The sequence below is a fragment of the Ammodytes marinus genome (genome assembly GCF_949987685.1).
Source record: "Ammodytes marinus genome assembly, chromosome: 18".
Lineage (NCBI taxonomy): Eukaryota > Metazoa > Chordata > Actinopteri > Uranoscopiformes > Ammodytidae > Ammodytes > Ammodytes marinus.
Window position 1 is genome coordinate 12,496,859 of NC_137222.1, and position 24,907 is coordinate 12,521,765.

General features: G+C 40.0%; 2 protein-coding genes across 2 annotated transcripts; one reads left to right on the forward strand and one right to left on the reverse strand.

The window, feature by feature from the left end:
- Positions 1-3,521: 3,521 nt before the first annotated feature.
- ggt1b (gamma-glutamyltransferase 1b) lies at positions 3,522-13,146 on the forward strand (the record flags this gene model as incomplete). Its single annotated transcript, XM_080047032.1, has 12 exons — positions 3,522-3,688; positions 4,062-4,192; positions 4,328-4,417; positions 4,660-4,852; positions 4,951-5,111; positions 5,572-5,721; positions 8,142-8,278; positions 10,567-10,754; positions 10,863-10,990; positions 11,942-12,054; positions 12,142-12,255; positions 13,000-13,146. The coding sequence occupies 12 exons, from the start codon at positions 3,522-3,524 to the stop codon at positions 13,144-13,146; spliced, it is 1,719 nt and encodes a 572-aa protein (XP_079903158.1).
- Positions 13,147-16,303: 3,157 nt separating this feature from the next.
- ggt5b (gamma-glutamyltransferase 5b) lies at positions 16,304-24,352 on the reverse strand. Its single transcript, XM_080047031.1, has 12 exons — positions 23,914-24,352; positions 21,630-21,757; positions 21,442-21,537; positions 20,782-20,977; positions 20,033-20,193; positions 19,767-19,913; positions 19,451-19,581; positions 18,558-18,739; positions 18,341-18,432; positions 18,117-18,226; positions 17,918-18,028; positions 16,304-17,564 (listed from the first exon to the last, which is right to left on the reverse strand). Exons 1-12 carry the CDS (start codon positions 24,072-24,074, stop codon positions 17,412-17,414), a joined length of 1,668 nt encoding a protein of 555 aa, XP_079903157.1. The 5' UTR covers positions 24,075-24,352; the 3' UTR covers positions 16,304-17,411.
- Positions 24,353-24,907: the final 555 nt, after the last annotated feature.

Sequence of the window (24,907 nt, forward strand, 5' to 3'; positions counted from 1 at the left end):
TTTTAGGAAAAGAAGAATCCTCTACACAACAAGGTTTGTGGCAAGGTTTTTGCATTATGTAGTTCTGCGTTAAACTGAGCAGCGTAGTGCAGCTGATGGTTTAGCAGATGTGCACTGCAAAAAAAAAAATATGTTCAGATGTTGCTGTACATTTCTAAATGATGTGTGCTTCAGTATATTGCGAAACACTGCATACTGCATTTTGGCATATTGTCTGGCATTCGTACAGCGGAGGGCTGAGCATAAAGGCTGCAATGGCCTGCTCATGTGTATAAATCTCGATCTTGTAAAATAGAAGATGATAATCCTCAAAAAAAAAAAAAAAAAAAAGCTGTGGTCATTTAAAAAACACTATGATGGTGGCTAAACTTGTTTTGTCAGGTTGTGGCTGTTTAAAATAGACCTATGTAACTGTACGGATATTTAGTGCAGCTGATGGACCACAGCTGTGAATAAACAAACATTAAGCGTTGGTGTTATTACAGCTGTGACTCAATGTCCAATAGTTGGACCAAATGAATGAAAAACATTAAAAAAAAACAATTACGAGACTTATTTTGCGTTGCTATCACTTTTCAATATAAAAGAGTTGTTTTTGTGTATTGAAAGCTAACATTTTGTGATAATAAATGTTTTAATGCTGGATTCTGAAAAGGCTATTTTTACAGTAGATTATGATGTAACAGCACCATTGCTTTTTTTTTTTTTTAAGGAAAAACCTAGACATAACAACTTGATTGGGAATCAAATTCAAGGCTGCCTGTCAAGGCTCTAATTGCATGGACCTCCCCACCCCTCCCCCCTCAGCACCTTCAGGCCATCTGAAGCTGAAACAACTTAAATTTTTGAGCACTTTCTTTTCTATCCCATTTTATCTGTGAACCATCTTAGTGGTGGAGCTTCTCGGGGGGGGGGGGGGGGGGTGGGTGGAGAGGATGCAATCTGGGACTGTACAGGCTTGAGTCAAATTTGAGTATAGGTTTTCTGTTACCTGGGCTAGCTGTTCTGGGCTCCCCCTATCAAAGTTGAGAATGTGTCGTGTCCCTGTTGCCCTCCACCTATTGGCCTGGCTGCTCATTGAACTGACCCCTTCTCATCCAGCTCTTCACACAGTCCCCCTGCAGTTTTGTTCTTAGTGTTCGTTCCTCTCCTCATGGCAGATGTGATCTTCTCCCTCGCAGCCCTGAAAGCCTTCATATTCCTGGTGAGGAGGCACTTTGTTTAAAACTTAAATATTAAAGGGGTTTTGTGAGCAGTCACGCAAAACCAATATTAATTTGAGAGCCAGTCCCTACTTTATGATTTTGGGAGACATCTGTCTAGAGACATATGTCATATACAGTGTTAATCTTACCACTGCACGTAAAGAACTATTAGTCCTGCGACTTGTCTCAAGTGCCAGGGTCGCACAATTGCTTTGTAGTATTTTAAAAAGTTATGTGAAGATTGAGCAAAGATGACTTACTATTTAAGGGACAACCTCCTGTCATGGTTTTTCCTCTATCTGTCTGTATTCTTCCTCCCCTTGGTAACACAAGGTAGGTGTTTTATGATGGTGTGGGTTAATGCTTTATGGACTTTGTCATAGTTAAACATTGAGAACCTCAGTAAGCCTATCACTCAACTTCTGTAGATCGTCAGTGAGCAGTCTGTCACTGAGGCCTCAACATTAATCAAGGTAAGATGAAACATTTTTGTAAATCTAAATTGTCCAAATCTTAGAATAGTATTTGGGTTCAAATTATCCAAAAGAAAAAGACAGGGAGAGAAAAACTGAATTTACCCTAAATTTGAAGTAACTTTGTATTTTTAGTTGAGTTTAAGAAAGCAACCATTTGTCTGTGTACTGTTATGTTCACCAGTGGGTAGTGCTGAGCAACCACATCAATTCACGTGCTTGTTAAGTAATCTGGTTTCATTCCTTTGACCGACCAAAGAATCTGCATAACACAAGGCTTTGGGGTTTAGAGTAAATTGGAGGGATCACAAAGCTGAAATCTCTTAGCTTTTTATTTTTTCTGTTTCCTCCTGGCTGCTAAATGCACTGCCGGGAGGACACACCTCACAGTCAGAAATACAAAATGGTTCAACATGTGATTTTCTTTCAACACAACACAACACAACACAACACAACACAACACAACACAACACAACACAACACAACACAACACAACACAACAGAGTTTTTATTTGGCTAACAGAGGTTTTGATACAAATCTCCAAATCCCTTTCTAATTTTTGTGTAGGATACATTATTTTAACTCTACATTTCAACACATGTCATTCATTTGATTGACGCAGCAGTTCGCTGTGGAACCTATGCTCATAAATTCTGCTCCAACCTAAAACATTTAGAAAGTAAGCTCAGTACAGAATCTGATATGATATGTGTGAGCGTGTAAGGATTAGACGCAAAAATGTTATAGTGGTGTATTGTCTTTAGTATGGTAAACAGAGAGGCTTCAAAGAGGGCACTTATTTGAAGCATGGGAATCAAACTGAATTCCCATCAACCTATGGCTTTACTTTGAGTGTTTTCTTATCTTATCTGGTTAGATCATTGACGGATAGCTATGCTGTCTGGTGGTAAATTATTTGGCTTGAGTTGTCTTCAATCAGAACATGTGACCAGTGACTGATTTGTGCAGCTTATGTATTTACAACTACATGAATTTATGCATGGTGTGTACTAGGGAACTCTGCTGATTTCCGCACGTCAAAGTCTCTTAACAGGTTTTGTTTAAAGCTTTGTATAGAGCCTTTTATAAGTTGCAAAATCGGACAATTGCCGGAAATGAAAAGGATGCTGTGGAATTAGAAATAAATTTGTTTTTAAAGTTTTTATTCACCCAGTGATAAGAAGCGAGAAGTGAATGCCTTGGTCTGTTGACCATTGTAGGATATTATATTATATATGATTCACCTGCTTGCACCATTGGGTTTGCACATGTTTAACTGAACACACAAATGTGCAAATTCCTGGTTATAAACTGGTATTAGGACTTGGCCCTGCAAATTCATCAGAATCTTGAAAAAAAATCACAATGTTATTTATGCCAGACAGAAATTAAAATGAAAAAAAGTAAATAAAACTTTGTTTTGGACCAACATTTCAGCAGACAGCCTTCATCGGACTGTTCTGAATGCTGTTATTGTTTAAAAAGTAGTTTCTGGAATCTAAGTGATGTCACTGTTAAAAACACACAAGGAAAATATCAAGTTTTGTGACACTAAATCAGTTTATCGAATTTTCTGAATATTGATTGGCTGGATAGATTTGACATGTATATTGTTTTTATTTCATTCATATCACAGTATTAGAGGCTCAGTTATGAAAAAGGGATTTAAAGCTATATAATTGTACCATATAATTTCCATCTAATTAATCATTTGGATCTAGCCTATGTCATTTTTTAGATTTGAGTGTGTGCCTTTTTGTACATCAAATATGAATACATATTTTTTTCTCTTTGCAGACATTGATTGAGGAACTTTTTGTTCCCGGGCTTTAAAAAATAAAAATGGTCAAGAAGACAATCATCGTGGCACTGGCGGTGCTGCTATTGGCATCTGTCGCCACATTTGTGGGGGTCTTCTTCGGCGTGGGGAGAAAGAAACAACCAAGTCAGCAGGTGTACCTGAAGGCAGCCGTGGCAGCAGATGCCGGGCCGTGTTCTGAGGTTGGCAGGTGAGGAGCATGCACACTGAATAATCTGATACATCCTTCAGGACAGACATGTTGCTTTGCTGTAAACACACACTTGCATGCAAACGTATACATAACACAAACATAGAGGCAAGAACATTGCTCACACACACACACACACACACACACACACACACACACACACACACCCACACACACACACACACACACACACACACACACACATACTCACACATGCAAACACACAAACAATATTTGCATGCATGCAGATCTCTGCGATCCTGCTGTATTTCATGTCTTTGCACATACAGGGTCATAAATCTTAAGTGAATAAATTAATCATTCCACCCCTTCCCCACCCTCCCTGCTTGTGATTTAACTAATTTTGCCACAGAGACATCCTGATAAAAGGGGGCTCTGCAGTGGATGCCTCAATAGCTGCTTTGCTGTGTGTTGGACTCATGAACGCTCACAGTATGGGCATCGGAGGAGGGCTTTTCTTCACCATTTACAACGCAACAACCGGTACACCTTATGCACTTAACACACATCACCATCGCAAAGTCTTGTGTTGTTTACTTTCCCCAACCGACACAACAAACCCACACACCATCTTACATTGTCTGAATTCTGAATTCCTGATGTGTGACTCATAAACAGGGATGGTTGAGACCATTGATGCCAGGGAGACGGCACCGCGCAATGCAACAGAGAACATGTTCGGCAACAGCACAGATCTGTCCCAGAAAGGTAATGTTTAACCAGCACTATCAGACATGGAAATGAGCTGAGGAAGCGGATCATAACATTATCCTGAAAGAGCATGACCTTGTGGTAGTAATAAACAATATGAGTATATTCTCTTAGAGAGATAGAGACCAAACAGAAACAAATCCCATGGTAATATCTGTACTGGTGTCATAAAACAATCTCTGAATAACTTGTGAGGCAAAGATACAAGTGTTTGTTCCCTTGTTTCCATGGTGGTGTAGGAGGCTTGTCTATTGCCGTACCAGGGGAGATTCGAGGTTATGAGATGGCACATCAACGGCATGGCAAACTGCCTTGGAAAGACTTGTTCCAGCCGAGCATTGATCTTGCAGAAAAAGGTTTCCCTTTGGGCAGGGCACTTGCCTCTGCTTTGTCCAGTAACAAGAAAACCATCCTAAAGGACGAAGCCCTGTGGTGAGAAGAATGATCTGAAAGTCTCTTCAAACATGTTCATTGGCGTCTTAAATCAACCCCCCCCCCCCCCCCCCCCCCACCCCCTCCATCTATTTCAGCGAGGTGTTCTGTGGGAAAAAGGACGACGTCCTGAAAGAAAAGGACATTATCAAATTTCCCAGGCTGGCAGAAACATATAGGAAGATAGCTGAAGAGGGTCCAGATGCTTTCTACCAGGGACAAATGGCTCAGAACCTTGTGACAGATATTCAAAAAGCAGGTACTATTTCTCATTGGTTTTTTTTTGTTTGTTTTTTTAATCATCCGGTCATAACATCAGGTAAAACTGCACTTGCTGTTTTACCTGTTGAGATGAACAGACTTCAGACTCCAAGCAAAAGATAGGAAAGCCAACTATAATCGCAACGATGGAAAGTTTCCACTTCTGTTATTCTAAGTGTAAACATTGCAAAATAGAGTCATCTTTTTAATATCTTTAATTTCGGCAAACTAACTCATGTTTATCTACCCACCCACCCACCACGTTAATGTCACACATTATCATTATCATCATAATTGCCACAAAATGTCATTTGATAAAACGACTTCAGGACATATTATAAAATATGCTAACATGCACCTCTCTCTGCACATCTCTTTTCCATGGTAAGGAGTATTTAAATCTCCAGTTCTGTTCCAGTTTCAGAGTGCATTCTCAGTGTTTATCAATCTGTGTTTAGGCGGCATCGTCACAATGGAGGATTTGAGGGATTATGTGGCTGTCTTGGATGAGAACCCTCTGAGGGTGATTGTGGGCGACTACACCATGGTTGTTCCCAATGCACCCGGTAGCGGTCCTGTGCTGTCGCTGATATTAAACATCTTGAATGGTAAGCCTCAATTCTTCGTCCAAAAACATCCTGAGTGGGTGCAAATGTAATTTACCGTGAGCTGCCTTGACTATGCCAGTCACTTCTCTCTGAAAGGACTCCACTGTGAGCAGCATGTTGAGCTACTATATAGTTAATCTGCTCTTAAAATAAAATAAAGCTTTGTTGAATTAAGTAACCCAGATTTAGGAAGTCTTTACAATATATAAACATGCGCCACTGCAATATATTAAATAACAGGATATGACCGTAAAAGATATAATTAACTTCTAAAATGTTGGTATATTTTGAACATGACCATCATCTTTCCCCAAACATAAGAAGACGTTTTAAGGCTGTAGTTAGTTGATCATTCAAAAGGAATGTTTATTGGCCAATGAACTGGAGGAACAAAAATTATTTTCCACATCTCAAAATATTACTTTTGCACGTGGAAAAGAGATATAGCAAAACAATTAATATGCAACCACTAATTGCTATGAATGAAAAGTCAGATTCATGTCAGAATGAGATTCATTTAAACTCGCAATTCTAGCTGTGAGAAGAACAGTATGAGTGGCTGTATCAACCAGGGCACTGTGGTGTACTATCACTGTTATTATTATTATTAGGAGGATAATCATTATCATGACTATTATTACTGTCATGTAACGTTCCACGCTCCCGGTCCCTGTCACCCACAATATCCTTTGTTATAATGAATGCGAGCAGCATAAGCCGTCCAGGCAATACTGTATGTGGTGTCCTGTAGTTATTTGTCTGTATTGATCTGTTGATTGATCTGGCAGGAAGGTTCGGACCACATACAGGAAGCCTCCCCCCAATGCACAATACACATTTCAGATCTAGCTTTCAACCAACAGCACCAATTATAAAATTATGTTGTTGTCATGAGTGATGACATTGTGCTGCTCAGTTATCTTGACATCTTCTTAACAACTATATGTTCATTGTTAGGCTAAAATGATGTCCCATGTGCTTGGAAGATGTTATCAACTATGTTGCAATAAGAACAACAAGAGTGTAACTGCAAAGCTGTGGTTGAATTGCAAATGCATTGCATGCCTTCAAATGGTTTTATAATGCAGCAGCAGCATCTCAAATGTCATGGATCTATGCCTGAATTCTGTCCAGCATTACTGTTAAAATGTTATGGAAATTTTGATTATAATTTCTATAAATTCCCATTGTTTTATGAGTAATGACACAAAGTATGGAGTTATTGCTAGCAGCATATAGCATCAAAACTAGAAACAAGGGGGTTTGTTCCAAAAAGAATAATATGAATATTTGTTCTATTTTGTAATAGAAGCTCATTAATAAACAAGTATCTTGTGGCCAAGGAAGAGTCACGCACACAACCACTCGTCCAACTTCAAATTCAAAAGACAATACGCGTATATTCCCAAAATGTGAACTATATCTTTTATCCTAGATGTGACGGATAAGAGAAACCTCATATGAGCGTCATTGACATACACAGTTTTGTCATACCTTTTCTCTGTTTGTGAGGACATCTTAGGTCATTGATACTGTCAACAGATGGAGCCTCCTAGAGTATTAAAACAATAATAAAGTACTCAAGCTATATCAAGTTGGCATTTAATTTCTTCCATGTTAGAGAATAAAGTGAAAATCACTGAGGGAACACCTCTGTAACCCTGACAGAAGAGCTTTTGCTTGATTGAAGTAATTAAGACCCAAAGATAAATGCTGTCGGATTTCAGACCCAGAGTCTCAGCAGCAATATTCATGAACGTGTTGCTAATGAAATTATCGCTAACTTGGGTCTACCATCATTTTAATCATCTAATCATTTTTCTTTTTTGGGTAAACCACAATCCGTCTGATTTGACCTTCTCTTTTGTTGGCATGGTCGTTCCAAATGGTCCATGTTAAACACACTGCTACTTTTTAGCACAATGACAGTGTCTGCCTTCCAAGGATTAGATGAGAAACTTCCTTCTAAAGTAATTAATATCTCTGACCCTTTCCTTTTCCTCTGTCTGGCCGCCCACTCACTGCAGCCCCCCAGCTTCACACACTAACACTAATCTCCCCCAATTTGCCTCCTAATTGGAAGCAGTCGAGTGGTGGAGGCCTCACACACATTTTCAGTAACTGCCCTTAAAACTTTCATCCGAGCTGATTTGCCGTGACTCCTGTCTCTGGTGGAAAGCTGAAACCCATCAGACCAAACTCTCCGGTTCCCCTCGGCCATTACTGTGCTTTCCCTAAGGTGGCTGTCAGCTCGGGCTAATACCTATGCTCTTGTCACCGCAGCTTTTAGACTAAATGAAAACACAAGAACGGGCTGGCTAGAGTCCAATTTTAGCTGTCCCCATACCTGGACAGCCATTCGAATGAAGACTGACAAGTGTTTAAATGGAATTACTTGACCATGGTTGTATTTTCTACAGGGTACAACTTCACCTCAGATAGTATGGCAAGCACTGAGAAAAAGATCCTGACCTACCATCGCATCGTGGAGTCGTTTCGTTTTGCTTATGCAAAGAGGACCTTACTTGGAGACCGGGCATTTCTCAACATCACAGATGTAAGGTCATGATCTCAGCTTAAACAATTGAATAGTTAAAGGGTTGATTCTAGTTTCAAGGGAATCACCATTTACCTGTACAGTATCTCACAAAAGTGAGTACACCCCTAACATTTCTTCAAATATTTCATTATATCTTTCCATGGGACAACACTGAATAAATGACACTTTGATACAATGTAAAGTAGTCAGTGTACAGCTTGTATAACAGTGTAAATTTACTGTCCCCTCAAAATAACTCGACACACAGCCATTAATGTCTAAACTGCTGGCAACAAAAGTGAGTACACCCCTTAGAAAAAATTTACAAATTGAGCCCAAAGTGTAAATATTTTGTTTTGCCACCATTATTTTCCAGCACTACCTTAACCCTCTTGGGCATGTAGTTCACTAGAGCTTCACAGGTTGCAACTGGAACCCTCTTCTACCCATTCATGGCGACATCAAGGAGCTGGTGGATATTAGAGTCCTTGCGCTCCTCCATCTCCCGTTTTAGGATGGCCCAAAGATGCTCAATAGGGTTTAAGTCTGGAGACATGCTTGGCCAGGCCATAACCTTTACCCTCAGCTTTTTTAGCAAGCCACTGGTCATCTTGGAGGTGTGTTTGGGGTCGTTATCATGTTGCAATACCACTCTGCGGCCCAGTTTACGAAGGTTGAGTGCACATGGTCAGGGTCGTACACAGAGGTTGGCTTTGGAAAATAGACGTATGAGTGCTGCCAGCATTGCTGAAGGGCTTGAAGGGGTGGGGGGGTCAACCTGTCAGTGCTCAGACCATACGCCGCACTCTGCATCATACTGGTCTGCATGGCTGTCATCCCAGAAGGAAGCCTATTCTAAAGATGATGCACAAGAAACCCCACAAAAAGTTTGCTGAAGACAAACAGACTACGGACATGGATTACTGCAACCATGTCCTGTGGTCTGATGAGACCAAAATACATTTATTTGGTTCAGATGGTGTTAAGAGTGTGGAGCGGCAACCAGGTGAGGAGTACAAAGACAAGTGTGTCTTGCCTAGAGTCAAGCATGGTGGTTGGAGTGTCATGGTCTGGGGCTGCATGAGTGCTGCCAGCACTGGGGATCTACAGTTCATTGAATTCTAACATGTACTGTGACATACTGAAGCAGAGCATGATCCCCTCCCTTCATAAACTGGGCCGCAGGGCAGTACTGCAACATGATAACGACCCCAAACACCCCTCCGAACGACCACTGGCTTGCTAAAGAAGCTGAGGGTAAAGGTTATGGACTGGCCAAGCATGTCTCCAGTCTTAAACCCTATTGAGCATCTTTGGGGCATCCTCAAACGAGAGATGGAGGAGCGCAAGGTCTCTAATATCCACTAGCTCCTTGATGTCGTCATGAATGGGTAGAAAAGGGTTCCAGTTGCAACCTGTGAAGCTCTAGTGAACTACATGCCCAAGAGGGTTAAGGCAGTGCTAGAAAATAATGGTGGCAAAACAAAATATTGACACTTTGGGCCCAATTTGGAAATTTTTTCTTAGGGGTGTACTCACTTCTGTCTCCAGCAGTTTAGACATTAATGGCTGTGTGTCGAGTTATTTTGAGGGGACAGTAAATTTACACTGTTATACAAGCTGTACACTGACTACTTGACATTGTATCAAAGTGTCATTTATTCAGTGTTGTCACATGGAAAGATATAATGAAATATTTGAAGAAATGTTAGGGGTGTACTCACTTTTGTGAGATACTGTATATGCTATTTACCCTGAGGCAGCAGCAGCAGCAGCAGTATGGGAAAAAGCTTCTTCCAACTGCCTCTTTCATAACTGCGTGAACAAGAACACAATCATTCCATAACCTTTACCAAGTGCTCTGAGTACCTTAAAACAAACACATTTGTGTCGGGAAAAGCAATTATTATGAGTCCTGTTTGGCATACACATGTTAATATTCAACTGCTGTATACAGGGCAGTGTGATACAGAATTATGATTTTTCCTGATAGTAAAATTATTAAATTTGCATTGTACTGTAAATACAGAAACGATAACACATGTAATTCGACAAGCGATTCATTTTTAGAGAAATCAGTGAATGTCTGCTACCTTAGACATGGGTGGCTTATACAGTAAGATAGAAATAGAGACATATAGATACTGTACATAATTAAAAGCATGCAGGTCTTACCGCACTGTTAAGAAACAATAGTGGTATCTCCCAGAACACATATCGATGCTTAATAAATAACACTTACAAATTGTTTGTCCCTAAGCATAGGGTGTTTGAATGAATTCCCTGTGCCACTTTCTCTTCCAAAGCTCGTCCAGAATATGACCTCAAGTTTCTACGCCGACGAGCTTCGTGAAAGGATCACGGATGACACCACGCATCACATGAACTACTACGAGCCAGAGTTCTACCTGCCTGAGACGCACGGCACCGCTCACCTCTCTGTAGTGTCAGAAGATGGGAGCGCTGTGGCCGCCACCAGCACCATCAACCGATAGTAAGAGCTCCTAAATGACCAAGACATGTTTGATTTTGAATGAATGTTCGGTGAATTAGCTGCTGAATCTGAACTCTTTACATTGAATGGATTATTGTCTTCCCACAGTTTTGGCTCCAAAGTCATGTCAAGATCCACGGGGATAATTCTGAACAATGAGATGGATGACTTCAGCTCCCCGCTCATCACAAACAGCTTTGGAGTGCCTCCTTCACCCAGCAATTTCATCAGGCCAGGTTAGATTTTAGACCAACACTCACATAAACACACCGAAACACACATAAGGGTTCTGTGATATAGATAGGCTTTTCAACACTGGGTTGATTAAAGGTCACACTGAGGACACAGGACAATATGCTTTTGTCTTTTCAATAAGGTTTTTGTGTATTGGCACATCCTGTAAGTGCAGACTGGATTTGAAGATATAGTTCAACATTATACATTTTTAGCTTTTTGCCTCACTCACCGGCTCAAGAATAGGTAAGAATATGTAACTGTGCATGCATTTTTGATATAAAAATGGACAAAGGTCGCTCATACGTTAGCTTGGCTCATACATCGGTAGTCAAGAGGAGCAGTTCAAAAGATAAACTATACAACATCACTAAACGCTCCTGTGTGCTTGTTGGGACTTTAATTACCACGTTATGTTGCATTCTATTTTTTTTACACATTCTATAATTTAAAAAAACAAAAACATACAGTACTAGAAGGAAACCAGGAAGTCCCCTTGACAGTCATGTATGTATTTGATTCTAAAATTACATAACCTGTTACAATATAGAGTGCAAGATAACGTGATAAATAAACAAGTCCCAACAAGCACACAGGAGCGTTTAATGATGTTGTAAAGTTTATCTTTTTAACTGCTCCTCTTGACTACCGATGTATGAGCCAAGCTAACGTATGAGCGACCTTTGTCCATTTTTATATCAAAAATGCATGCACAGTTACTGGAACGGTTTCTGTCACCTAACCCCATTTGTAAGGGTTCATCTTCTATCGTTTTTACCACATAGACTTTAAGTACATTTAATGAGTATCTAGTCACACTGAAAGTAAAAGTGCCAACAGATCTATTCAAAGTGACTATTACTAAATACGTTTTATAGACAGCACAAAGGACATACACTTGTCCCATTTGACCTTGCTTCCTTAAACTATATACCATTACATTCTGTTAAAAGGAAAAAGGCCAATGTCTTCCATGTGTCCGACCATCCTCCTTGACAAAGACGACAAAGTTAAAATGGTGGTTGGTGGATCAGGAGGAACCAAAATCACCACTTCTATCGCTCAGGTGAGACAAAAGCCATAGTCAGAAGTTTGTTGGAACCTTTTTTTAAATTAACAATTATCATTGGCTGAAATGTTTTCTGTTCTGCAGGTGATTCTGAATGCCTTGTTTTTCAACTACGATCTGAAGAAAGCCGTGTCGGATCCAAGGCTCCACAACCAGCTGAGTCCCAACGTCACTGTAGCAGAGCCTGGCTTTGACATAGTGAGTGTCACAAACGGCAAACAGTACTGATAGGTGTGACTAATAGCAGGGTGCCTTGGTGTGCAGGGAGACAATCCTTCAACCCAAAGCTAACACAGAGCCCTCATAGCTCAGTCATCATGACCAGCACCAGGGACACTGTTCTTTATACTGTATATACCTTCAGGGTTGGGTGCAATGTAACATGGAGAAACATACATACATCACAAAATATTATACAAAGTATACAGCAAATATTGTCTGATTAATTTCATGATAAGATTTCTTCGCTCCATGTTCTCACATATTAAAACTTGCACATAGCAATTTGATATATTGTAAATATACCAGTTTGGGGGATGCATAGAAAAACATTGCTGCTCTAAAGGCAAGGAATATGAAACAGTAGATCTGAATTTGTTTGATATAGGCCTACTACAATTCAAACTTTTAATTTTAAATTTTACATTTCATCTTAACCTGATCTTTTGCATCCCATTGCTTGTGTGTCGGACAGGCCTTCACATGTTTTCTCTTGTTTTCTCTGATTTCTTGCTCATTGAGAGAGAGTTGCTGTCACAGACTTAACTCCTCGCGGATTCATAAAATCGATATGATTCCTCACCAAGAAGGCAGATCCTGATACTGTACATGAAGGTTTTCCTAATTAGACACAGCATTGAAACGATTTGGTGTTGACAGCATGGCACACCTTCTTCACTTTTCCTTGGTCTGCATGTCTTAATTCATGCTCCTGTTTCCTAGAACGTCCTGGATGGTTTGAAACTAAAGAACCACGAGACTGAGCTCCTCAAATCGACAGGAGCTGTGGTGCAAGCGGTGGTTCGTCACGGTGACGGACTCCACGCTCAGTCGGATCCTCGCAAGTGGGCGTACGCTGCCGGGTACTGAGGGCAGAAACACGCCTCTCGTTATGCAGAGACACTGTAGCTGTCTGAACTTTGAAACCAGCGGTAAACGAGCGGCGAGATTACAGGTTTAATAAAGAACCAGCAGCAGTCGTCAGCTGTCTCGGGCAACAATTGTTAACGTGTATGTACTTCTTAAAACACAAACTCAGATGACGAAACAGTGACTTATTCCTCATTCTGACCCTGAACACCCTTGAATTAATGTTGATTACTGACTCTCATGTCTGATTTATATGGCACATCATCATTTTGTGTAATTAACATATGCTCGTTGGAAGTTGGATTTTATTTTGAAAGGTAGCTTTACCAGGATTCAGGTCTTTTAAAAGTTGGATTTAAAATAAGAAAAACAGATGTACATTTACATGTCAAAATCAGTGTTTTCAACGAAGATTTGTTCACACTGTCATGTTTCTGTCATGTAATTCTGTTCAATTTCTTCTTATTTATGAAGCACTTCTTGTAAATACATCTAGATATGAGGTGTGACATATACAGTAAAGACTAACCTTGATTAAGGAAATATCGACTGAGAAGGTCAACAAAAAACTAACAGAGAGACATCAAATATAATTTTCATCTTAAAAAGTAATTTCTATCTGTAACATATTTCACTAGAACTGTTCATATGAGATGAAGTTTAACAGAGAGAGAGAGAGAGAGAGAGAGAGAGAGAGAGAGAGAGAGAGAGAGAGAGAGAGAGAGAGAGAGAGAGAGAGAGAGAGAGAGAGAGAGAGAGAGAGAGAGAGCAGGCAGGAGTTGTAGTTATAATAAATGTCCTCAGGGACAAACAGTCCAGCTCAATGACTTACAGTAATTTCACATAGCACAGAGTTCAAAGGCCTTTAGTGACCCTATAACAACATTACAGCTGTTAATGCTCAAAGGGATTTCCGGCCTCTTCCTTTCTCAACTGGAATGTAAATATGTTACATAAATACTGAAATGTATAAAAGTGTGAAATTATAATGCCTTCATCAACTATTATTCTACAAATGACTGGTTCATATACTGTATGATAGAAACAACAAGTTCATCATTAACAAAACTTGGTGGACATATTTATTTGAAAATAAATGAAGGGCATTCTCAGTGGATTACTACTCTTTGATTCATCAGTATTCATGTCATCAAATCGTACAGCAGATATTGTGAATGTTGTTTTTTAAATGTTTTGCTATATTTTTTTTTAAAGAACGAACTTGAAATTAACATACTGTAATTATTAAACAAATGTATTGATTATTGTGTCTGTTTGCTTAACTGTGGTTTGATTGAACTGAGCTAACAGCACAGCCATGCTATCGCTATTTTCAGCTAAATTCTAATGTCAACAGGCAAACGTGCTTACAAAGCCATGCTAAGCAGGAAGTTAGTGTGCTTTATTTTATCATGTTAATACATACTAGAATTGTAGCTAACTAGCACTGAACACGTCTGAGCTTGATGTATGTCATTAGTTTGCTTAGTTTTGGTGATGGACAAAATAAAGATTTTACATGATGGCAGTGATAGAGTCATAGGATTACTTTTCTGGCGACCATGAACTTCTGCAAAAAATGTCAAGCTAATCCATGCAATAGTTGCTTAGATATTTCAGTCTGGACTAAAGTGGTGGACAGTCTGACATTGACTTTCCATTTAGCTACACCACTAGCATGGATACATTGTTATTGTGGAGGAAAATGTTTGTGTTCTTTCCTCTGACTATATTGACAGCGAAGAGTGACAGGAAAAGTGTGGTGACATAAAACAAATGTCCACTGCCTGTTTGGAACTGCGTACCACACATAGATAGTAAATAATATGGATGTAGCATCCGGGCTGACCTCAGTTATTCACACGGCATCCAATAATCCTGGTTTGTGTGTGTTGCCATTTTGTGAGATTTTTACTCCGCCTCACGTCGGGGGGAGGGAGATAGCTGACGTATGCCTCCGAGGCAAAGTGAGGGACAACGGGTCGGAGAGCTGTCACTCAAGAGATCGCGCCAATACATTTTAACCTCCAAAAGAATAAAAACTAGCGTGGTCCAAAAAAATTCACCCCCCTCAGTGTTGTTATGGAGATATGACCTAAACATACGGACTAAAATGGTTTTGTGGACCAGGCTGTAAATAGGTTTAATAAGACTTTGAAAACGGCCTGTCTAACGAGTGAGTCAAAGAAAAATTGCTCAGTCTTGGTACCACGTCCTCGTGGCACTTCCGGGTTACTACAGTTGTGGTCACTTCCTTATTGGATGCTCTCTAGATTATTTTAAAATGTCTTCTTCCTAGGATAATTCCTTTGGTTAAAATTTCTCTCGAAAAGGTGGGTTATGCAAAAATGAGCAAGTCACTTTATTAGTCACAATTTTCCTTTAAGGCCCAATTAAAAACAATCTCACCTCCACATAGTTATAATGATCTTCAGTGTTATGCAACACGGACTGGCCAATTCACTCACCCTTTAGGCATGAAAACATCTCAAGTGTGTATCAGTGCCTGCGTGGATGATATTTGAGCCACCAGCAGTTACAAATCATGACCCACACAAACAGAAGGCCTGTATTCTAACATCAAATAACAACTATTGAGATAATTTGCTTCATCAAGGGACTTGGTGACTGCAAGTGTGCTAACACTGGAAGTCACACAGTTATTATTGAACTGCTTCTGCTTTGAGTGGAAGAATGGAGAGACATTTTCTGCATAGTGTAAAACAGTGTTAAATAGATGTTAATATCATGACACTACAACTATGAAGTCAAAACTCATCCAGATTGACTCATTTGTCATAAAACAAAGGCAATAGTGCTGCACTTAGACTGAAATGTGCATACTCTCATAAGTCACATGGTGCCTCAAAGGAAAACGCAGCAGAATCCACTTAAAAAATCATTACTAATTCATAAGGCTCTTGACTGAAATGTATCTCCTCCTTCCTTTGCCTCAGTGCAAAAGTGCTGCTCTGAAACAAGGCAAGCAGGGAAATGTGATGCAGATTACAGCTGATCATATACTAATTAGAAAGTATACATGTTTAAGGAACTTGAGTTTACAGCTCAAGTAATGTTCAGGCTTTCTAGGTGAGAAGTATGTAGTAGTAAGTAGTCTGGTGACAGCTCAGCACTTACTCATCTTTTTCATGATTTTATGTTTTATTGTGAAAAACACAGATAATCACAGTAGACAGTTCTAAAAATGTGTACTTATTCAACAAAACATTTGTGACGTACTAAAACACATGGACAATACAAAATGAAAAAATGGTGGTGTAAAAATAGATCATGTGTTTCTTCCTTGGCTATACATATACAGTAAATATATTTTTTATTTTATTTTTCTCAGCATTTCCTTTATCTTAAAAAAGATTCACAACATGCTCAGGGACCTGAATAAGGTAATGTCATACAGTAAAGTCACAAACAGATCACAGTTCCCTACTTGGGAAGCTCACAGCCTGTGGCGGCATTCTCTTTGTCACTTTGAAAGGGTTCACGTGGCTCAGCTCTTATACACAGTAGAAACATGCAGTGAGAAATGAAAACATTCATTATTATCAACAGACTAAGCATGACACAGTGGTTTGTTAAGTTTTGGTGGACTACGGTTGATTTGCTTTTATGGCACGTTGCACTTTGATAAGGAGTGTCTAATAATTATCCTCATAAAACGAGTAGCAGCCTCATGGTGTGCTTACTGTGCGTTAAGTCTCCATTATTCACACATGACATCAGGGTGTGTGTGTGTGTGTGTGCGCGTGTGTGTGTAATGTGGCCATTAATACTGTATATATGGAGAAGTTTTCCAGAGAGTTCAATTGTCATGGCAGCTGAGCAAATTCCATGTGATGAGGAAGACTTAAAAAGTAGCTAATTACCCAAACTGTGTGTGTATATGTGTGCAAGCAGATGGCATTTATTTTCTTTGTTTAATTCTCAAAACAAAATCCTCCAAAAACTGCCCTAAATTTGAACAGAAAAGTACTACTTTCATAGAAAACCTTTTAGTGATTCATATGATCATCTGACCACTTGTGTTTCTTCCTGGAATCTCACATCTCTGAAATTGGTCATAAAATGGAATTATCCTTTAAGGCCAGGTAGTTCCCTGATAAGCTCTATCAGGAAAGAGTTGCTCAAATTTTTTCATCAGGGTTTTCGGCACATTCATGGTTCTTGAGGGCTAAATGTTCAGTGAGTGTCCGTCTTTAGGAGAGATCTGAGTGGGTAAAGATAGTGCTTCCTCTTGGTATGTTTGGTCAGTATCCTGCTGGCGTCCCATTCTTCCTGTGATCCGATACAGCCACAATGCATCCGTTCTCCTTTTCCACAGCATTGACTACATTGAAGAAGAAGTCTTCTGGCCAGTTCCCTTTTTTGTGTCCGATGTCTATGAGGCCTTTTTTCACAGTCTGTGAAACACAAACACAAACACACACACACACACACACACACACACACACACACACACACACACACACACACACACACACACACACACACACACACACACAAACACACACACACACACACACACACACACACACACACACACACAATTTAATACCACTTACCCTTGCAACTTGCGCGATTTCAAAACTGATTACAGGTCAATAAAATATGACTTTGCAGGATTATGTCCGGGTGATCTCTGCCAGAATCCATTAACATAAATAGAAAATGTTATTCATTAGATGAGCGGTCACAGTCTAGTGAACTCGAATGTCATAAATGGACAGTCGTGATGAAAATATTAGCGCCTCACCTTGTCAAAATGATGCTCAAAATTCACTCCGAACTTGGAATCGACGTACACAATACGTTCGTCAATGGCTCTTGTCAAATTCATCCCCAGCCACAGGCGATTCATTATAGACTGCACAAATATAAAAGAGAATAATGTAACGTTATGAAGACATTGAAAAAAGGATGCAAAGCAAGTTCAATTGATGGGAAATTGTTACCATAGCTACTGCTGAGGTGATCATGCTTCCTCCCGATCCACCGATCACAAGGAGCCCTCCAGACTTTGTCTCCAATATCGCAGGAGTCATGGAGGAAGGAGGCTGTTCACCTATATATGACAACAGTGACACTCCATTTATCAGACTGAAAAGTGACTAGATGACACCACTTTAATTAAATTGTCTTAGGTTGAAAAGCTATATGTGCCTGGCTGTGACTTTACCTGCACTCACTGTGTCTGCTCTCCCGCAAAAGTCTGACAGCTCATTGTTAAGGATGATGCCTGTCCGACTAGAGTAAATGGCTCCTCCGAATCTACAAGACACAAAATACAACACAGTGGAATGAGCTGACAAATATCCCATTAAAGCAGATGTGATAGAATATAAAAGTAGATGGATATATCTTCTGCTTGAATAGCCCCCCCCCCCCCTGCTTACACTTGGTTTATGGTGCTGGTGGCAGAGACTGCCAGTCCATCTTGGTCCAGGACAGACACATGCGTCGTCCCAACGTGATCCGAGGGCAGCGTGACATTGTAGTTGTTGTTGTTGGTGCGGTTTGGAAGAATCATCTCCCTGATGCGATTAATGAAGGAGTCATCCATCAAATGATCTGCACTCTGAAAGGAGAATATCACGGAGAGACTTGAAAAAATAATGTCCTATGTATGTAATGCTGTGGGAGATGTAACTACATGTAAAGTATATCAGGTGATTTTTCCTCCTTTCTCTTCCATTTCTTTCTCTATTTTTTGGGGGGTTTATTTGGTCTCTTAATTATTTATTGTGTGTGCCATTTTTGGAAGCATGGAGAGAGGGCAGGGTAGGGCGTACACCTTTTGGGGAGAGGTACTAAGGTGTAAACACAACATTGACAGATTTTCACCTAATTTACACCGTTTGTGTGTCTTCCCTCCCCGAGACTGCAGTTTGGAAATTGTCTGGTAGCTAAATCTGATACAATACATATTTTCTCTTTGGATAAGATTAATGTTTTTGTACATGGGTCCCTGACAAGTAAATCTCTTAAACTCAACTGAAGTAAAGCAGTTAAACATCCTGCAGACATGCAGTGGCAGTTGTGTTTTCCATTTACCTGAAAGATTTTCAGTGGTACATTCAGCTTTGTTTTGTTCTCCCATCAACTCAGAAGGAAATAACTGGCTCTTCAGCTGCCTAATGCTCTGCTAAATAGCTGTTACATTTGTCTGCCTACCCTTTGGTGCTGGGCCTTCCCATCAGATGAGTGCCTTTAAACTGTTATATTGTAAGATATAAACTTGGCCTTTGGAAGACATGAACTTGTTTCCTTGTAATACCCTTGTTCCAACCTTGTTGTTGAAAAAGACAGGATCATGGATAGTCCTCCTTTGCCCATTCGCAAATTTAGCTGCCTCTACATAACGATGGTATGTCTGAATTTTCTGGTCATCCTCCAGGGACTTAGGAGTCAAAGAGAACCCTGTGGGAAAAGCATAACAATTTAAAACTTTAACACTACGCATGGTGATGTATACTTGTTCGCATTTTCACTTTATCATAATTCAGAGAATAGGATTAAGATACTGGAATTTAATAAAAATGGCTACTGTTGAGTGTTGACCACATTAAAGGATCATAGGGGAGTCATCAGACAGCAGATCAAACCTTGCATCAGTGTGAGAATGAAGGCAAGCAGGGCGCCCCCGGCAGGTGGCGGAGGGATGTGCATCTTAGTGTCTCCCAGAGGAACTGTCCATGCATCCTCCACCCGCACCTTAAAAGACTTCAGATCCTCCATTGTTATCGTCCCACCTAAGAGAAACATGTAGTAAACAGAAGAAAAATGAAATCAATTACAAGTATGTTTTTCTGTTTCTGTCTATTCAAGTGTAAACCCCAGCATGCCCAGGCTAAATCGAGATTTCACTAACCTGCATCTTTTATATCTTGGATTAAATCTTGTCCTATCTTGCCAGTGTAAAAAGCATCTGCCCCTTGCTGTGCAATTATTTTCAATGTTTCTGCAAGTTTAGGAAACTTCAGGACATCTCCATTGCCCAGAACGGCTTTGTCCTTGTTGCATAAAATTTCACTGTAAAAAAAAAGCCATAAGTATCCATGTAAAACGAAGAACATATTATAACACATGAATTTTAAACAGAATACACTGAGAAATACACATGCTGCACACAATAATCCCCTATAACCCATTTGAGTCATTTTTGACCTCTCTAACTACTTGGTTGACAAAGATTGGCTTTCATTCCATGCTGCTGACATCATAATATATCATACACATCCTCTTCATTCTCAAGTGCTTAGCAGGAATTTGTTTCTGCTCTGTGCAAACACTTTTGTGGAGGCGTTCAAGAACCACATGCACTCTTTGGTGAAGGTGAACACTGCTTTTATGGCTGGATTGATAACCGTATATCCTGAAATGTTATAGTATAAGAATAACAAATTGTGCACCCTTTTGCTGTTAGAATATAACAACAATTTCTACTAAAAGTGTTAAAAAGAGCAACTGGGTCGGAAACTATTTTGCTACGTTAAATACTCAGTTGATAACTGACTGCTGACAACTAAAGTTGAAAACTTTAAAAAATATTGCAGGATTTCTCCTATGACACACTGATGAGAAAAGGGTCTGCCAAGATTGACAAGTAAGAAGCTGTACCACAGACTGGTGTTTTCCACGTGTTTTTTCACAACGGGATGGCTGAGGAGAGTTGCCAGATATGGCTGCAGAGGTATGCCCTTCCTGGCCAGGTCAATAGTTGGCTCAAACAGCTTGGCCCAGGGCAGCTTCCCATACTCTTTGTGAATTGCCTCGTAGCCTCGCAGCTCTCCGGGAACACCGATCCACTGGCTGCCTACAATGCACAATTAAGAAACAGTGCAGCAGTAGCAATAAACAAATGATGCAAACCAGTGATGAAAAACGTCAAGTGTGCTAATACGCAGAATAGACATAGAAAAATAGTTTATTGACTGATTTTGGCGATGGCATTCCTTTAGGTCAACAAATGTAAAATGAAACATCTAAACTAAGCATTACAACAAAAGCTCAAGTGAGATTTCTCATTATCGGTGGTAATTACAATTATATATTTAAAAGAGACATATATCAACATTTAAAGCTATCCTCTATCTTCTTACATATTCCCTCTTATTGCCACTAGATTGCAATACAGGCACTTCAAGCGGAAAACAAATTCTATTGAAAATTAGCCAAAATTATCCATTAGGGAAAAAAAGTTATCTGAGTGACTGGGTTGACATTTCAACAGGGATTATAAGATATCTGCATCACAAGCTATCACATAACTCAGCCTACCTTTGATCAGGCCAACTTTGGTGGGACAGTCTTTTAACAGGTTAGGTTTGGGATACTGCGGGACGGTCTCTCTGAAGCTGTAGACTTTAACATTGCCTGGGAAGAGATGAGCATTTAGAATGACCGTTCCAATCATCAAGTATTATTTGAAGAATAAGTCACACACAGATGAATGAGAGAAGGCCCACCTGTTTTATCTCTTATGGTGACTATAGACCCTCCTCCAATCCCCATGCTCTGAGGGTTGACCACAGATGTGCACAAGAGAGCTGCAATGGCGCCATCTACTGCCGACCCCCCCTGCTTGAGAATGTTCCTGGAAAACAGTCATTTTAACAGGGTTTATGGGAATTGTGTGAACACACAGGAAGTTACTAATTTTATCACTGCGTGGTTTCCAAATATTTGCCACACACACACAGACACACACACACCGACACGACACAACACGCACACGCACACACACGCACGCACGCACACACACACACACACACACACACACACACACACACACACACACACACACACACACACACACACACACACACACACACACACCATTTTATTTTTTATTAGATGCAGTATCTATTCAAGATAGTTTATATGCACTCAGGTGCTGCCAAGAGACAAGTTTCAACAGTGTGCTGCTGATGCTTGAGGTAGACTTACCTGGCAACATACCAGGAGGCTGTTGGGGTATGGTGGTGGTATTTTATTTTACTTTTTAGAAAGGCTTCTTAAGGTAAACTGTCTTCTTCAGAAAAAACTCATTTTGTTTTACTTATGTTTATCCAACCAAAATGTACTACACAACAGAGCATGTCCTAAGAAAGCTCTGAATGGGTCTGTTCACTGGTTGGCTTGTGGTCAGATGTGTTCACTGAGCAACAAGAGAAGGTGGCTTTGGGAATGTTTTGGCTCTGGTAAGGTCAGGCCGGCTCAGCACTTTGTAGTTTGAAGCGTTTAAAAGAGGAAAAAAATCTGAGGAGGCGGAATGACAGGTTCATACTGGTTTATGTCTTCATACAATGGGATATTGACTACACAGGGACAAAATCAAAGATGCAGTAAGTTGTAAAAAATGTTGTATAAGGCTTAGCAACAGTAATCTGGTGATTTCATTTTCATTTGTACACATAACTTTGTGTTTGTTTTTCCCCCATTACTAAATAATAACTTTTAGGAAAGTGTTATGCAATGATGCAGTTCAAAAGAACACAGGAATGGTATCCAATCAAGAATAGGCTTTAGCTTTTGTTTCTCTATAATGCAAGACAATACTGAGATTTTGCAACAAGACTGTGGTCATTTGGATCTAGGGATGGGAGGATAAAAGATTTATTCGCAAATGATTATTGGGGTAATAGCTATCACAAATCGCAAATAATCTGGCACCGATAATCCGGACATGAAAATGGCCCCATGACTATATAGCTATAATGTTGTAATCACACTTCAACAGTGTTTTACTTTACTTTCTTGCGTGACAGAGATTATCCTTTCTGTCCTGAGTTACACAATTAAATGGGAGTGAAGTCTGTTTATTTACATTTCTTCCCATGAGTCAATTTATAATAACAATTCACTGACACATCATCAAAGGCATTGTTGAATTTAGCGGCATGTTTAGTTTGACAATCAGAGAAAGTAAAAAAGGATGTCCTTAAAGGTTTCCTACATCCTATGAACATGTTGCCTGTTGCCTCAAGGCATCAGTCATGAAGCTCGTATTCATTGTCTGTGCTGTGAACTGGGAAATGAACCCATTACAGATCTTGGTAGAGGACAAAAAAAAATTAAAATAAATACAAAAGCCGGACGTGCTGCATGCACATACCAACCTTCATCTATTTAAAACTCAGCTTTCTCCTATACTTAGATTAACTCTGATTATAGATTGATGGAGTTCACATTGTGGCTCATATCTGCTGCATCTAAAGCACCAGTGAAAAGAGCCAAGTCCTTTTTACTCCATTACAAAGATTCAAATCAGTTTGTGGGTGAGGATATCTAGTATCGTCTTCCAATCTGGTCCAACAGAATGGATACAGAAATAAATTAACAACAACGGAGATATAATAAAGGCCTTTCTGCTCGCGGGCATGATCTCTATTCCTCAAACAGAGCCTATCAAATCTCTTAAACTGCTTATCCCTTTGTTCAGTTCAGCTTTTCATATCATCCACACAGGAGCAGGGAGGTGTAGCCTCATAGCCTACATACCGACCTGTGAATAACTAAAGTCATCAATGCCAATAAATAAACAAAGGCTGTAATGGGAATACTGTTTGTCTAATAACACACACTTTAATTAACTTCCACATTCTTAAAGCATTCACAGTTATATGAATGTATGTGAAGTCCCCAGATACTACGAAACTAAGGTCTAAGTCAACACTGCAATCACTGCACCCCTTCAGTTCAGTTCAGTTCAGATCAGTTCAGTTCAGTTAAATTCAGCGGGTCACTTACCTGCCGATCTCTGAACAGCGCAGCGAGTCTGCAGCCACAGCCGCATGGCTGAAGCTGCCGGCGGGACATCCTCTGTCCACGAGCGACGCGAAGAGAGCGACGCCACAGATTAAAGCAGCCAATGTGAAGCAGCACACCAGCCAGGGCCTATATTTAGCCATTGCACTGTCCGTGCAATAAAGGTTGATGGTTTGTTCTTTCTTGTTGTGTTAAAGGAACTGTTGCTGCTGTTGTTCAGCGCGCACTACTGGCTCCATGGTGCGTAAATCCAAGATGCGTGTTTCTACCCCTCCCCTTATTAAAAAAAAAAAATACCTTAGTGAAAGTGGGAATGCCGAATAACGGAGTTCCACGCCAAACTCTGTGGAAATAACCATGATATCATCGTGGGTATTCCCTTTTGGCGCTTTTGTGTCATTTCAATAGTTAAATGACTAAACGAGTTGAGTGTTCTGATCAGAGCGGAACAGATGTGCCTTTATTAGTTGGCTACTAGAGAATTTGGCAGAGCCTTCCATTTAAAATGAACCGGATTTCAAAAATTACCATTGTCACTCTTGTGCAACACCGATAACGCTCTTCCTCTCTTGTCCTCATCCTGGAATTTCAGAATGTCCCACTATTCTGATCCACACAGGAAACACAGCCTGCTCCCCATTATACTTGAATGAGAAATCCGTGTCAGTCACGCTGTTGAGCCAGGAGTCTTTAAACTAGGGCCATATTACTGCAAACAGGGGCCACATCAGGTTTCAGTTTGTCTATAACATACTGTCTTGTCTTTTAATTGTATCAATTTAACTGTAACAACTGTGGCTGCTGGTTGTTAAACTAGAAATATGGCCAAATAAAAGATACAACACAAAACATTTAACTGACCATGTTAATAGAATTGACCATACAGCTTGAAGGTTACATTCTCCGAAGCTTTTCAACTCACACATTGCTCTTGTTCTTATAATCCTATATGCAGCACTAAGGGTGTGCGTGTGTG

Coding starts and splice junctions, on each gene's coding strand:
- ggt5b (XM_080047031.1), bottom strand. CDS start 24,074: ATGGCTAAATATAGGCCCTGGCTGGTGTGCTGCTTCACATTGGCTGCT. Junction 18,227..18,340: donor AGCAGACACAGTGAGTGCAG/GTAAAGTCACAG, acceptor TGTCATATATAG/GTGAACAGCCTCCTTCCTCC. Junction 18,029..18,116: donor TCACCTCAGCAGTAGCTATG/GTAACAATTTCC, acceptor ATATTTGTGCAG/TCTATAATGAATCGCCTGTG.